Source organism: Coenobita brevimanus, chromosome 78 (genome assembly GCF_032717465.1).
Source record: "Coenobita brevimanus isolate Jiangsu-jjx chromosome 78, ASM3271746v2, whole genome shotgun sequence".
In the NCBI taxonomy this organism is placed as follows: Eukaryota; Metazoa; Arthropoda; class Malacostraca; order Decapoda; family Coenobitidae; genus Coenobita; species Coenobita brevimanus.
In genome coordinates this window covers 37,397,658-37,414,147 of record NC_137031.1, presented here as the reverse complement: position 1 = coordinate 37,414,147, position 16,490 = coordinate 37,397,658, and the positions used below count along the sequence as shown (strand labels likewise).

Genomic DNA, 16,490 nt, shown 5'->3' with positions numbered 1-16,490 from the left:
TATTGAAGTCTGTTATATCGAGGTTTTACTGTATGTATTTATATATATATATATATATATATATATATATATATATATAATATAATGTAATATATATATATATATATATATAACAGGAATTTAATCCGGTAGCTCCTTGAGTCCAATAAAAGCGAATTCCGGTCTATTGAAGTCCGTTATATCGAGGTTTTACTGTATGTATGTATGTATGTATGTATGTATATATATATGTATATATGTATATAATATATATATATATATATATATATATATATATATTCGTCATTATCATCCGGACCTCCTTTCCCACCCACAGGCAGGGTGAGGAGAAGCAATGTCCAGAAAGCCCAAATCTGTCCAATCCAATAGGTCATGCTTCCATTCACTCATCATTCAATGCCCCCGGAATCCTGGATCTATCGGATACCCCAAAAACATTCACCACGTTCTGTAGCTTCACATAAATGTATCCGATTGAGTCAATCCGGACGCTGCCACATTAAAAAGGGGAGCCAAAATCCATGATCATGCACTTCTCCTCACAACATTCATCCAGCCAGCTCGATCTCTTGTCAGTTCCCTAGCCTCACCAACTTCCAAACCTCTCTTCCTCACACACTCATCCACCATATCTCTCCATCTTCTTGGCCTACCTTGCCTCCTCCCTCCTGCAAATTCGCTCTGATATACTTTTTTCATCACTTATTGTTATCCATTCTCTCCACATGACCATACCATCTCAGCACACTCTCTTCAATTCTGGTGTCCACCGACTTCTTCACTCTACACCTTTCATGAATCACATTATTTCGTATCCTATCCACCCTCAGCACTCCACATACATTCCTCAGCAGTCCCATCTCCACTGCTCTTACTCTTGACTTTTCATTTTCATGCCACACCATAGTCTCATATCCATATGTTAAACTTGGCACTAACATTCCCTCATGTAAGCCTCGTGCAGCTGCAACAATCAAGCCTGTTTCTTATCAAGGCCTTCATTGCACCAGCTACATTTCTTCCTTGTGTCAGTCTACTTTCAACTTCTGCACATTCTCCTCTCTTTTCTATCACTGTACCCAGGTATCTGAACTCTCTCACCAATGCCAGTCTCTCTCCATTCACTGTAACATCACACTGGGACTCATCTTCTCACAAAATAACCATCAATTTACTTTTTTCTACATTTACTCTCAAAGCACAACCCTCACAGACATCTACAAAACTCTGCACTAGCCTACCAAGTTCTTGTCCGGTACTTGCATGCAGTACTGTATCATCAGCATACAACAAATTTGAGATATTCCATTCATCACCATTCATTACCAATGCCATCCCTCTCTCCATTACTCGTGTTTTTATTTCTCTTATCACCCCATCCATATATATATTGAACATCCATGGGGACATCACACAACCTTGTTGCATGCCCACACCGATCGTGAACCATTCACTTTGATGCCCACATATATTATTTAATGTTGTATACCTATCATGACTGCAGTACAGCCATCGCTCCTCTCAACTTGACAGTCAACACAAGTACAGCTTACAAACAATCAATTCTGTCCTTCCCATAATGATGTCCATCACACTACAAGACATTATTTTCACGTACCAAATTCTTACAACCGAGACAACCTTTCAACATAACTTTAGCAAAAGGTATCCAGTACTGTAGTGCCTAATTGATGTGACCAGACTAAGAAGTTTGTCTGGTTCATATGTATATGAGCCTCTGGCCACAAACTACTGCCATCATATAACATGGATAATAAGATGCAGATAAATATGAATGGCAATGAAATGTTAACTTGGTTGAAAGGTGCTGCCAGACAATTTGAAATATTTTGACGTAAATCACTTAGAAGAATTACATGAATAAGAACTAGACTATTCAACATCCTTTTTGAAACTCTCATCCTTTAGTTACAGCAAACCATTGTGAGGGACTTGGTAATAAAAATAAGAGTGTCAACACTGTAATTATATCTCCTCCACTAATACCTACTATTTGTGCTCTCAAAATTTTCAAATTCAGAAATGTCCAGGCTGTCCACAAAGCCATCATCTGGGGGCCTCTTCCTGTTCCTGTTGTTACTGTTGTCTTCTTCAAGCTGCGTAAGGCCTGGTATGACTGAGGTCCATCCTGGAAACATCAAATGGACAATGAAATGATGATATTCTAACTAAAAACATATATACAAAGATGAAATACAAAACCACATCATTCTGGCAAAATATTGTGCAGGTACTAGCAGTTTTCATGATATGTACTGCTCCCCCACTTTGCAGTCTTGACCTGCACAGTCACTCATTACCATGTTACCATAACCATTTCCAAACCTGTTATATGAAGTCAAGGACATCAATAATGCAGTTTGAAACAAACAAAGAAAATCAGGGCAAAAATTCAAAATACAAGTATGATGACATCACATCACACCCAAATGTACTCTGATGAACCAATAATGCACTGCCTCTGGCTAAAATCGATATATCTTAAGTGTCATTACCAGCAATATTCTAAATTGGACCCCTTACTCAAAGTGAAAGCCCACTGTGGTAATAATTATGATTCCCACTCCAAACAGCATGTCCCACCATCCTTTTCCACTATTCCCCTGCCCAACACTCTTTCTCCCAACACCCACTCCTCTCTTCTTCATCACCATCATCATCTGGACCTCCTTTCCCAAACCAGGGCAGGGAGAGGAGTAGCAATGTCCAGACAGCCCAATCTGCCGAATCCAATGAGCCACGCTTCCATTCACTCACCATTCAAGCCCCCGGAATCCTGGCTCTACCTGATACGCCAAAAACATTCACCACGATCTGTAGCTTCACATACACGTATTCAATGGTCAATCCAGAAGCTGTCACAATAATAAGGGGTGCTAAATCCCTGATCATGTGCTTCTCCTCACAATATTCATCCAGCCAGCTTGATCCGTCAGTCTCCTAGCCTCACCTGCTTCCAAATCTCACTTCCTCACACACTCATCCACCATTTCCCTCCACCTTCTCCTTGGCCTACCTCATCTTCTCCCTCCTTCATATTTGCTCAGATATATGTTTTTCACCAATCTATTGCTATCCATTCACTGCACATGACCATACCATCTTAGTGCATTCTCTTTGATTCTGAGGTCCAAAGACTTCCTCACTCCACATCTTTCATGAATCACATTATTTCATATCCTATCCACTCTCTGTACTCCACATACATTCCTCAGTAGTCCCATCTCCACTGCTCTCACTCTTGACTTTTCATTTTCATGCAACACCATAGTCTCACATCCATATGTTAAAGTTGACACTAACACTTCTTTATGTAAGCCTTGTGCAGCTGCAGCAACCAATCCTCTGTTTCTTATTAAGGCCTTCATTGCACCAGCTACCTTCCTTCCTTGTGTCACTCTGCTTCCCACCTCTTTTGCACATTTTCCTCTCTTTTCTATCACTGTACCCAGGTATTTGAACTCTCTCACCAATTCCAGTTTCTCTCCATTCACTGTAACATTGAACTGGAAGTCACCTTCTCTCTGCCAATAACCATCACTATACCCTTTTCTATATTTACTCTCGTGGCATGACGCTCACAGACATCAACAACTCTGCAGTAGTCTACCAAGTTCTTGTCCGGTATTTGCAAGTAGTACTGCATCATCAGCATACAACAAATTTGAGACATTCCATCCATCACCATTCATTACCAATGCCATCCCCCTCTCCATTACTCGTGTTTTTACTTCTCTCATCACTCCACCCATATATATATTGAACAACCATGGGGACATCACACAACCTTGTTGCATGCCCATACCGATCATGAACCAATCACTTAGATGTCCATTAACCATTACACGTGCTTCACTACCATCATAAAAACTCTTGACGGCACCCAGCAGCTTACCATGTACACCGTGCATGCGGAAAACCTTCCACAATCTCGTCTTTCCTTCCCCAATATCCCCCATCCATAGCTCCTCCCATAATAAAAGCATATGCAAGACACTGGGAGGAAGCAGGTGGTCATTATGATGAACCACATTATGCACCTAATAAAAATTATTATTTTTAACTTCTCTGTTTGTACCTTTTGATAAACTGGATAAAACAGTTGAACACATTCTCCAGTAACTTTTCATGTGCCCATGCCTGCTACTGTCATCAACAAAACATACAGAAGGAAACTGACGTAACATACAGATAAAAAAAAATACCTGCTTTAAGAAAAAAAAAAATCAGTAAAACAAAAACAGCAGTCACTATGAAATGGCTAATCACCTTATGAAAGGTCCTTATCTGATCAAGAATATGTACCTAAGCATAAATGCAACAGAAAAAAATTAACCGGGTTAAGTCTATTAATTCTTAATCCAGTATTTGAGGCACAGCTGACCAGTCACACCCTTAAGTGGCATTATGTAAGCAATTCAAGTCAACCCCTGACCATGCATATTTATGGGCCAAATCCAGCTACAACACTTTAATTCATTTGACTGCCAGGCATCCACTTACTGGTTAAATGGTTATCACTCAATGCAGTAAACAACTTTCTGAAGTACAAACAACTCTGGCTTGTCACTCTGTAGTTATCTGAAAGTACAGTAGAGTTTCACTTTACTGTAACCTGTTAGACTAGACATTGGATTTAATGAACGCTTTGAGATTCCCAGGTAAATCGTTGTACTTAACAGATGCCATTCAAACAACTCTAGGCCCACGGAACACTTCTTTGCCTTTAATATATACTATCTGTTACATGGAGTATACAAAGCAACCCTCCCAAATCAAACTGGATTGCTTCCCACATCCGGGGTAACTCAGAAAGTTACCAATGCTGGTAGTAGATTTTTCCACCCACAACAGCTAGTCATGAAGATGTACTATGACAAGGGTGTGAAATTATGCTTCTGCCTCCTCTTGCTCTGTGGAGGCAGCAGGCAGTGAAGTCTATGGGTGTTGCTCCGAAGTTTTCAGTCGCCTGCTCAGGAAGAATCGACCTCAAAATCAACCTAAATGGCTTCTGTAAGTACTTTTATGGTTGTTCTCAATGTTTTCTCATCATTTCTATAAAAAAAAAAAAAAAAAAAAAAAAAAAAAAAAAAAAAAAAAAAGGCGAAAATTGGCCGGCACCACGGCTCCATGAGGGTCCAAAGTCTGCTGGCACACTGCAGGTTAATTCTGTACTAGAATATGCTATTTCATTCATTTATTTTCCACTATTTGAAATCCTACTTTAGGGGCAGGCCCATCAGACTTACCAGATTATCAGCTCTACTGGATCAGGCTTCCCCCCGGCTGCCCTGGTACAGAAAGGGTCTACTGTATCATTATACTGGACAAGTGGATGGTAGGTGCCAAAACTCTCACCTACCAATCTTGCTTAACTCTGCATTCATTAAATTTTTGTGGTTGTGTTGCCAATGGTTTCATACTACCTGAGCTCCTCTGAACGTTGATATTTTATCTAAATTCCTCTTGACAGAAGTAGCTGTCAAGAGGATATCTAACTAACACACTTAATCTTGAAAAAGCAGGAAAAGACTGGCTTAGATTTTCAAAAGACAACCTTAAGCTACTCTGGCAGGGAAGTGTACATGGATATGATGGTGTGGGTGTGCTGACTGTGGATAAATGGGTGGAATGTGTCATGAATGTAACGAGAGTGAAATAAAGGATTATAGCACTGAAAACATCGTTTAGCAACCTCACGATTTAAGTTATGGTGTACATTCTACAGGCTCACTTGGATGATGTAGAAAGATTCTGGGATAACCTGATGGGTGTGCTTGGCGGTATGGGGGATGATGAGACCGTAGGTTTGGAAGGGGGTTTATATAGACATGTGGGTGAAGCAGCTCAAGGATATGAAGGGGTACAAGGGGAATGCTGACATGGTATAGGGGATGTGAAAGAGGAAAGGATACTCGAATTCTGCGAGGCAATGAACACAGTCCTGTCCAACAGTAATTTTAGGAAAAGGCATTTTCGGAAAAGAGAGAGTAGGCTAATTACATACGAGTCTTGGGGAAATAGTAGACATACTGACCACTTCCTGATCAGGAGGGCTGGTAGGAGGCTGGTGAGGGGTGTTAGTGCTATAGGGAGCGAAGAGTGTCTATAGCAACATAAATTACAGAGAAACAATATGGTGCTGAACGAACAGGTGGTGTAGAAGGGGACATAGACCCAGGAGGAAAATACAGTATGGAAGATGAAAAATCAAGCACTAAGGGACGTCTTCTACATGAGGTAAGAAGAGTTGTGGCTGAACAGGGAGCTGTTGATAGAAGTGTTAATGAACAGTACAGAGCTCTCCAGAACATTTCCCGAGAGTTTCTGATTCAGTAAATGGATGGACAAGTGGCTCTCCAAGACATATGGTAACATGGTGATGGGATGAGTGTGCAGAAGCTGCAGTTAAGGAGAAAAGAAAATTTTTCCAGGAATGGAAAAGGGGTGGTAAAAGAGAGGAATACTTGGCTGCCAACCATAGGGTTAGAAAGAAGGTATACAGAACAAATTTTGAGAGTCAGAGACTTTTTCTGGATAACCTAAATACCATGAATGGAATATGGTATTCAAGGTGGTAAATCAGATGATGAGCAAAAAAAGTGATATCACTTGTGAACAGTGTGTGAAGGATGATGAAAGAAAAGTAGTGGTGGAGAGTGAGGATAATATGGCGAGAGCTTTATAACCGGCTGCTGAATGAGCAGCTTGACTGGAACAAGGAAGGTTTGAAGTCAGTGGATCCAGTGTTTGACCCTTGGCTGCTGAGCTGTTGACTGATGCTAGTGTGAGCAGGGCAATAGGCAGGATGCAGTAGGGGAAGACGGTGGGTGTGTCTTGGCCGACTGTTGAAATGCTGAAGACCTCCGGAGATACAGAAATGGGTCTCATCACTGATGTGATAAACTGGATTATATATGAGTATGTTATCCTTGATGACTAGCTGACGAATGTGATTGGAAATGTGTTCAAGGGGACGAGTGATGCCCTGGAAAGAGGAAATTATAGGGGCAAAAAGCTTTTGGCCCAGATAATATAAGCAACGGAGAGTCCTAGAAGGTATGACAGGGGAAAGAATGAATTTATGAGATTCAGTTTGGGTTTATGCCAAAGAAACCTCTGATGCCATATTCACTGTCCAATAGCTTCAAGAAAAATATAAAAGAAAGAAAAGAGAGGTGTCCTTTGTTTCTGTTGATTTGGAGAAGGTCTTTGACGGAGTCCCTTGGGAGGAGGAGATGAGGGCAACGAGAAAGCTTGGGATCGAGGAGTGGCTGGTTGGAGTTAGTAACATTAGTTATGTACGTGGGTGCTCTCACCCAGGTGAGAGTTAGTGGAGACTTGAGTGATGAGGTTTCTGTGAATGTAAGTGTGCATCAGGGAGTCATTCTTGTACTCCTTACTGTTTGTCATGAGCCTTGAAGCCCTCTCACGTGACTCCAGAAATAGACTCCCACGACAGATGTGTGCTGAAGACTTGACGTTGATTGCAGAAAATGAAAGGGAGGTAGAAGAAAGATTTAGGACACTGAGAGATGGTATGTGACAAAACAGTTTGAGAGTAAATGTGGATAAAACAGAAATGATGATGGGCTGGTGGTGGCACTACCAAAGCAGAAGTAATGTGGCCAAGTGCACTTTGCCAAGAGGGTGTAGGATGTAACTCCACCTTATGCAATGCTTGTGATTAGTGGGTGCATTACAGATGTAGTGGTATTAGAGGTAGACTGAGATAATGCTGATTTCATGTCTGCAGTGTGTCAGGGAGAGCAGGCAGAGATTGTCAGGCATGAAAGGATTATCTTGCAGGCAGAGATTGTCAGGCATGAAAGGATTATCTTGCTGGTGAGTCTCTTGAATGTATGGAAGAGTTGTGTTATTGGGGGGGACATATTACGTGCTGGAGGTGGTGTTGGAGCTAGCTCTATGGCTAGAGTATGGAGTGGTTGGAGGAAATTCAGGGAACTGTTGCCTTTCCTGACACTGAGAGGACACACCTGTGTGCTAAGGGATCTCAGTATGCAACATATGTTAGGAGTGAAATGCTGTATAGCAGTGAAACATAGGCAGTAAAGGAAGAGGATACCGTAAAACGCCATAACTTCGGACATTTTTTATGTGTTTTAATGAATAACTCCTTGTAGAATGGTGCAATTTTATTCCTGTTGGTGTCATGTGGTAGCCAGGGAGAGTACCTACTAAATCCATATATTTAAAAAAATTAGCCAAGCTAAACTTGTGCTTTTTTTTTTTCATTTTCAAGTGTCCGAAGTTAGGAACAAATTTTCTAACTTCGGACAGCTCTTCCAAACTTCGGACATCCATGTATTTTCCCTTTAAACATGAGAATGGTTAATGGGATCTATCTCTGGACACACTGGCCAAACTTCGGACACTTGAGAAGTTTTTAAAAAATGTAAAAAAAAATATTGGGCACTCGTGATCAGAGTTATACATATATATAGAGAAGTATCCCAAAATATCTTCTTTTTGGAGCTCGTAATTTCATATCACATTAAATTGCATCATATCACATTGTAGTGAGGTATTCTGGCCGTAAATAGAACTAAGAACAATTCACGAACTATTTGAGATGAAAAAATAAAATAAAAATGCACTGCATATACCCAAAACTGTAAGAGGAACTGTCCTCATTTTCCTAAACAAAACTTCACTTAATTATCAAGTATCTACCTCATTGACTCAACAAATGCATACCGAAATAACATAATATGATGTTGAACATTTCTTACAGGTTCTAAAGACACACACACACACACACACACACACACACACACACACACACACACACACACACACGCACACACACACACACACACACACACACATACACAAATCAACAGACACACGCACACACTGGCACATGTTATGAAGGCACCATGGAACATATTAACTGTAGTACATCAGTACAAAAAACTATTCCTTAACTACCAGTATAAAATACTGTAACTAAATATATAGTATCACTTTTTTCTTTAAAATAAACCTCATTACTGGTTAAGGCACCTTATTGGCAATAACTTTGGTACTGGTAGTACTGACTATGGTATCTTACAGATCTATATCAAAATTATTATCATTACTTAGGCCAAAGGTTCACATCTACATCAAAAATCATCCTTTGCTTTCGGTCAAGTGTTGGTTCTGGTAACACCTTCAGTATATCCTCTTTGTCTATGTCACTGCTGTCATCAACCATTGGGTATACAAATGTGTGAGGTGTACCCTGAACGTGTTTGAGAAACCTGACATGTATTTCTGGTTTTACCTTAACAATGATAGCAATATAATGCCTATATCTGTCTTTGGTATCAAAGGGAACCCTCACAACTACCCAATCTGAGGGAACAACTTTATCCCCAATAATCTGGGTAGAGGTGACTGTCAGGGGAGATGCTTGTGCTTCATGGTTGGGTGCAGATGTGGAAGTGGAAGGCTGTGCTGCTATCTCTGCTGTATCCTCTTGTGGCTGCAGTGGCTGGGGTTGTAGATCATCAACTTCACACTCTTCATGCTCATCAACTTCACACTCTTCATGCTGGCTCTCTGTTTCATTTTGTAGTGCCCTTGTAGTAATACTCATGCCCGGTGACACATTCAACCTTTTCTTTCGCCTTGGTTTCGCTATAGCTGGACTTGAGCTTGACTGACTGGTTCCATGCCTCATGTCCTTCAACAATTCCAACACTGAGCTGTCTAAGGCAGTACTGGTAGATGGTCCTGGTGTACCAGTATCAGCTGTATCTTGGATTGAATCTTCTGGAAGTCTTGAGATGGATTTCTGTGGATCAAGAGGATAAATGCCGCACTTCCTAAACCCACTACGTAGGTTGTCAGCAATGGTCCCTTTAACTTTATCCACCAGTTCGGTCAGTAGTGCTGGGAAGCAGTCTTTAGGTAATGAAGCACTCAGCCTACCAACAGTAGTTTTCTTGAAGTTCTCGAGGATCTTACGCCAGTGCACTTTTAGAGGCCGGAACACAGCAACATCGAGAGGTTGTGTCAAGTGTGTGGAGTTAGGTGGTAAGAGAAGAAAGGAGATATTATGTTTCTCACATGACTCAATAACACTGGGTGATACATGGCTTGCCAAGTTGTCTCCTATAATGACAAATCTACCTGTCTTGCGTTTAGCATAGGGGAGGATAATTTTGTGGAACCAGTCATCGAATGAACACGAGTCGAACCATCCACTGGGGGACCTATTGTATAGTGTTCCAGGAGGGCCCCCTTCAGTCCAGGTATCGTAAAGATGGATAGCTTTATACACCACATATTGAGGGATTAACACACCAGATGCAGTTCCAGAGAACATAATAGATATTGAGGATTTTGTTGAGTTCATGATTCTCTCTGGATATTTAGTGCCCCGCCTCACTATGACTTTCTTTTTACCTGCATCATCAGCAAGATTGGTCTCATCAAAATTTATTATGTTCTCTGGAGGCACACCTTCTAGTGATTTTTTCAGGTTACTGTAGAACTCAGCTAGCATGGCTCTTGTCACTCTGGCTCTGTCAGTCTTTATATTCTGGGACATTCGTCTACTAAGGGTTTGTTTGTGGTGCTTGAAGAAGGAATGGGCCCATTTAACACCAGGTACATTGTTACTGAATCGTGACACAACAACCCCTCGTTTGTCTAAATATGCTTTCACTAACATCCTCAAGTCCAAATTGTCAAGTGGGAATCCCCATTCTACCAATGTGAGGATTCTCTGACACACCAGTAACTCTTCATCATGGCTCAATGAAGTATTACGTCCCACTTGTTTGCAATGTTTTTGTATCAGGTAATCATGTAATGTGCTCTTTCTTAATTTATATTTTTCAGCTGCTTTGCGCACACTCATGTTCTTGTTATTTATGTCATCTTTAGCCTTTTCCAGGGCACTTTTGGACACTTTACTTGTGTAGGCTCTTTTCCTCTTTATAGGAGATTTCGCTGTTTTAGGCATGTTTTTCTGTTTATATAATTAGCATTACTTTACCATTAATATTATTGTCTGTCCGAAGTTTGGACTTTATTTGGCTCAAATAATTTGTCTGTCCGAAGTTAGGAATTTTTTCTGCAAATTAAAGAAGTATTCATTAAAGCAGGCATAGCAAGATTATCCATGCATATATTTTGAAACAGTTTACTTCCCAGTACTTACAGCACTTTTCTACATATAATCGTACTGTTCACTTTTTTACAATTGAAACTGTTTGTTCTGTGTGAACAAAGATTTGCAGGGTAAGAAAATTCAGTTATTTTTTCCAATGGATTCACGAATTTTTTTCACCCACACATATTCAAGCTAGTTTAATAGGATTAATACATAATAGTCTTAGAGGATTACCCTACCTACCCACATCATTATTTTTTGCAAATATCGCACTCTCTTCCAATAAACTTGAATTATTACATTTTTTTGCGAAATGTCTGAAGTTTGGACGCCGTCCGAAGTTATGGCGTTTTACGGTACATGAAGACTCAAACATACAGAAATGGCAATGTTTTGATGGATGTGTAATGCAACCTTGAGTGAGGCAGGGGTGGGGGGGTTAGGATTGCGGTTGGAGATTGAAAAGTTGAAAGGAAGGACAGGACTGGAATGTATTGGCATTACTATGAGGATGGGTAGACTGAGATGGTTTGGGTATGCTGAGAGGATAGGGGATGATAAATGAGTGCAGAAGGTGAGAAATGTGAAAATCAGGGGTAGGACTGCGAGAGGCAAACCATGAAAGACCTGGAACAAGGTCATAGAGTGTGACCTCAGGGTTAAGAGACTGTAAAGGGAGGCTCCCCAACATCAAGCTGTGTGGAAAGCCACCATTAGGTAGCCAAGGCTGATGTATGCAACCATGTTGGAGCCTAAATATATATATGATATGATATGACGATACAAACTGTCCTGTAAATGAAACCATTAACCTCATTAATGATGATAATGCTACTGAATGTATGACTGGAGAAAAATGGCTATGATGATACTGTCTTGTACACTTGAACATAAGATCTTAAAAACAAAGCAAACCAAATTCGTATCTCACTGTCTGAATTATATACTCACCATTGGTGACCAATGGTGCCTCATTTCTAACTTGTGTAGCATTAGCTGTGGTGTTGTTTGTGGTTGTGGCAGGAGGCTGAGGGCTTGTAAAGTTGAGGCTCCTCTTGAAGCTTGGTGGGATGGCTGCTGCTTCTTGGGATGCTGCCTCAACATCAAAATCTGAAGAGCAATTACCAGCATCACTACTGCTGTTGTTTCCATTACAGTATATAATCTAACCATCACTATAAATGTCATAGTGCTGCTCTTGGGTGGCTGCCTTTTCCTCTCTTCCTTATTTCCATCCTTCATCATCTGTCTTTCTTTCCTTCATTCTTCCTTTTCCTACTGTCAATGTGTGACTCAACACTGAGTGACAGGCCAAACAGTTTCCTGTACACCAGGAAACCATTCACTATGATGGGTGGTAACCATATAACCAAATTACAGCACCTGGTGATTCAGTGGGGAATTAAGGCTCTCCAATCGGATTGAGCTGGTGATGGTTTATATAAAAAAGGGATGGTTGGGGTTTATTGCTCACGTAATGCCACTCAGTGATGAGTGAGGCTGGTCACTCATCTTAAATGTCAGGACCAACTTGCCTAGCCCTGGGCTCCTACACTCCTCATGGGGCAACACTGGATTAGATGATGATGATGATGATGATACACCATTCAATCAGCCATGGATATAAATTTTACAAAATTAGATTTTTGACATGGGACTATGTTCCACAATCACTTAGTAAATGAGTTAACCTTACCTACCATAAAGAATCCTGACCTAACAATAACATGAATGATATGGCAGAGTTAGGAGCTGGAGACATCTCCCTCCCTCTCATTATTTATTAACTTCAAGCACAATATTAAATAAAGAATCTGTGACAGAGTCACTGAGATGACCGCACCTAATATGGTTATAAGATAAACAGTGTGTGTGTAAATATATATATATATATACATCCAGGAGCAGGATTCCACTACTACCGGTACCTGGCATGTCCCTGGGTGGCAGATAGGGGAAGGTCTTGTAGATATATGAGGTACCGTCTTAGACGGTGTGAACCATGGGACCCCCTGTAGATATATAGGGCTCCACTGAATGTAATGAATAAGGTGGCACAAAAATTACATCTCACCAGAAACTATGTGGCAGGGAGGCAAGATTATTTGCCACAATCTTCCCAACCAATCACGAGTTCAATTACAAATAAGCTGACGGGTATTCCTATTGGATCATCGCCTATTAAAGGTCCAATCGCACTGCCTCCTGTGCTTACAGGCAGTGTGCAACTGAAAGTGAGTAAGCACTGTGTTGGCAAGTTAGAAACTGGGATATTAAACAATCTGAAATCCATGAAGATCTATGCATACAATGTAAGAAGCCATGCAGAAGATTACAACCTTGATAATGTAATGACTGAACTGGAAAACATTAGTTGGTATATTGTAGGTATGAGTGAGCCCCACAGAAAAGAAGAAAAAGTACGGTATTTCAGTTCAATGACAGTAACCACCTACTTTACTATGGAGGAAGGCAAAATGAAAGAGTTAGTGGTGTAGGATTTCTAATTAACAGAAATCTTGCAGACAACATTGTTAAATTCAGCAGTGTATCTGACAAAGCAACACTGGTGGTAATTACATTGTGCAAAAAATATACCCTGAAAGTAATACAGGTATATGCACCAACTTCTCAAAACTTAGATGACAAAACAGAAACATTCTATGACGAAATCCCTCAGACTATGGAAGAAGAAAAGACCACATAAACTATACTCATGGGAGACCTCAATGCAAAAGCTGGGAAATAAAAAAATGGAGAAGCATGTAGGCTATGGAAAAATTTGGAGTAGGAGAAGGGAACAAAAGAGGGGAAATGCTGGTAAACTTTGCTGAAATGTATGAGAATAATGAATACCTGTATATTCTATCACAAAAGAACAGGGAGAAAGTGGTCCTGGAGAAGCCCAAATGGCGAAACAAAGAATGAAATTGACTTCATCATAACAGATAAGAATAACACGATCACAAATGTCACAGTTATCAACATAGTAAATATACGAAGTGACCACAGAATGGTGGGTTGCACAGCCAGATTCAATTTTAGAAGTGAAAGAAAATAGATGATTAAAGACAAAAAGGCATCCCCAATAAAAGTAAACAAAAACAAAGCAGCCTTTCAGCTGGAAATAAGGAACAGATTTCAGGCTCTAAGTAACGCTGAACGTGACATTGATGAGCTGAATAACAGACTAACAAATGTGCTAAGAGAATTAGTGGAGGCAGTAGGAAAACCTAACACAACCAAAGCCAAGATGTATTTAGAAAAGGCACTTGAGCTTATGGGGGAGGGGGGGGGGAAAATAGAACGAGGGGAATTAAATAAGCATTTCAACAAAAGATAATGAGAAGAAAAATGAAAGAGAAACAGGAAACAGATAAAAAAAAACATAAAAAAAGAAAAAAGAGTGAGACAGGTCCGAAGTAAAATGGCACTAGGAAAGCAACAAATTACATCGCTCAAAGACAAAAACGGTGAAGTCATTAAATGCAGAGATATGATGGTGAAGAGTTGAAGAATTTTGCAAAAGATCTGTATGCATCAGTGACCATAGTACCAACAGCTAACTTTTCAGTTGACACAAGTGAAATACCTGAGGTAAAACCAGACAAAGTCTATCTATCTATCTATTGCCAGACGCCATAATCCCATAAGGGGTGGCCATTTGACTTTGAGTTATTTGTTTTACGGGAAGGAGAACTAACCCTCCACCAACCCACTTGCTGACACAAAGGGAGCATGTATGGTTTGGTCATACAGTTACCACCCAGTGTTGTAAATGGTTTCTTGGCTTACAAGAAACCATTTGGCATGTCACTCAATGTAAAGCCACCTGTAAAGGAAAGAAAAGCAATAAGAAGTGACAGGAAAGATAAGAGCAATAGGAAGAGTTATGAAAAAAGGGAAGGCTCCGGGAGAAGACGGAATAGTAGCAGATTTACTGTTGGATGCATGAGTAGAAGTACAAAATAGGCTTGCTCACTTATTTACTCAATGTATAAAAAAGAAAATTCCCAAAACATTGTGTAATGCAACAGTTATTTTACTTTACAAAAAAGGTGACTCAAAAGCTCTTAGTAACTATCGACCCATTAGCTTATTATCAGTCATTTACAAACTCTTCACTAAAGTCCTTATGAACAGAACAACAACAAATCTGGAGGAAAACCGACCTTGTGAACAGGCAGGATTCCAATAAGGGTATTCAACTACTGATCATCTACAAACAATGAATCAGCTAACTGAGAAAACTACAGAATATAATAAACCACTGCGCTTAGGTTTTGTTGATTACGAAAAGGATTTTGAGTCAGTGGAGCACATGGCAATTATAAAGTCACTGCGAGAACAATTTTTTTTTTTTTTTCATGCAAGGATGGAACCAAAGGCCAGGAGCCCACAAACAGTTCCTTCAAAAAAAAAAAAAAAAAAAAAGAGAGAGAGAGAGAGAGAGAGAGAGAGAGAGAGAGAGAGAGAGACAAATTTAAGATCCATTCATTTCGAGATCCCTGGACACACTGCGTTTGAAAGACTGGAGATCATATGAAATAGGAAATACAGACGGAGGGAGACAGTTCCAGAGATGACCTGTTGCATAAATGAATGACTGGGAGTAATGGTTAACTCTTGCATTAGAGAGGTGGATAGAAAAGGGACGAGAGTTTGCTGCTAGATGGGTGCTACGTACCCGTCGTAGAGGTACAGGGATGCAAGCAGACATTTCAGAGGAGCAGTGACCATTGAAGCAGTGACAAAAAAGAGATAAAGATGCAACAGTGCAGTGAAGAGGCAGAGGTTGAAGGAAGCCAGAAAGAGGAGGAAAGTTAATGAGATGAAATGCCTTTAACTCCACCTTACTGAGAAGAGCTGTATGTGGGGAGCCTCCCCATGCACGAGAGTTGTACTCTACACAGGGGCGAATAAAACCCATGCATAATGTCAACAATTGTGCAGAGGTAAAGAAGGTACGGAGTCAGCACAGCACACGTAATCTCTTGGATGCAAATTTTTACAAGGTATGTAATATGATCTTTCCAAGAGAAGTCCCAAGTGAATGAAACTCCAAGCATGTTCAAGGATGATGCAGGACTGAACTGGAAATTACTAAACACTAGTAAGTACTCCTGTGGAAGACCTTGTTGGGTTGACAGGTGTAAAAACTGAGTCTTTGATGCATTAACAAGATTACTTTTACCGGTACCCCTAAAATACAAATTTACTATAAATTTTAATGTAATCAAATACGCACCATCCAAACAGAAGTCACAATTTAGTACAATAATAGTCTGATATTAAAACAATATTCCGTAAAATCTATGCTATACACACTACAGTATGACAT

At 40.2% G+C, this 16,490-nt stretch overlaps 1 protein-coding gene across 1 annotated transcript in view; it reads right to left on the bottom strand.

The window, feature by feature from the left end:
• Positions 1-16,490, bottom strand: part of cutlet (chromosome transmission fidelity protein 18 homolog) — an 84,720-nt gene that overhangs the window by 67,903 nt on the left and 327 nt on the right. The window contains exons 2-3 of the mRNA XM_080279451.1: positions 12,101-12,259; positions 2,119-2,149 (exon numbers count right to left, since the gene is read on the bottom strand). Coding sequence (XP_080135577.1) covers positions 2,119-2,149; positions 12,101-12,259 — 190 coding nt within the window. The remainder of the gene's footprint in view (positions 1-2,118; positions 2,150-12,100; positions 12,260-16,490) is intronic.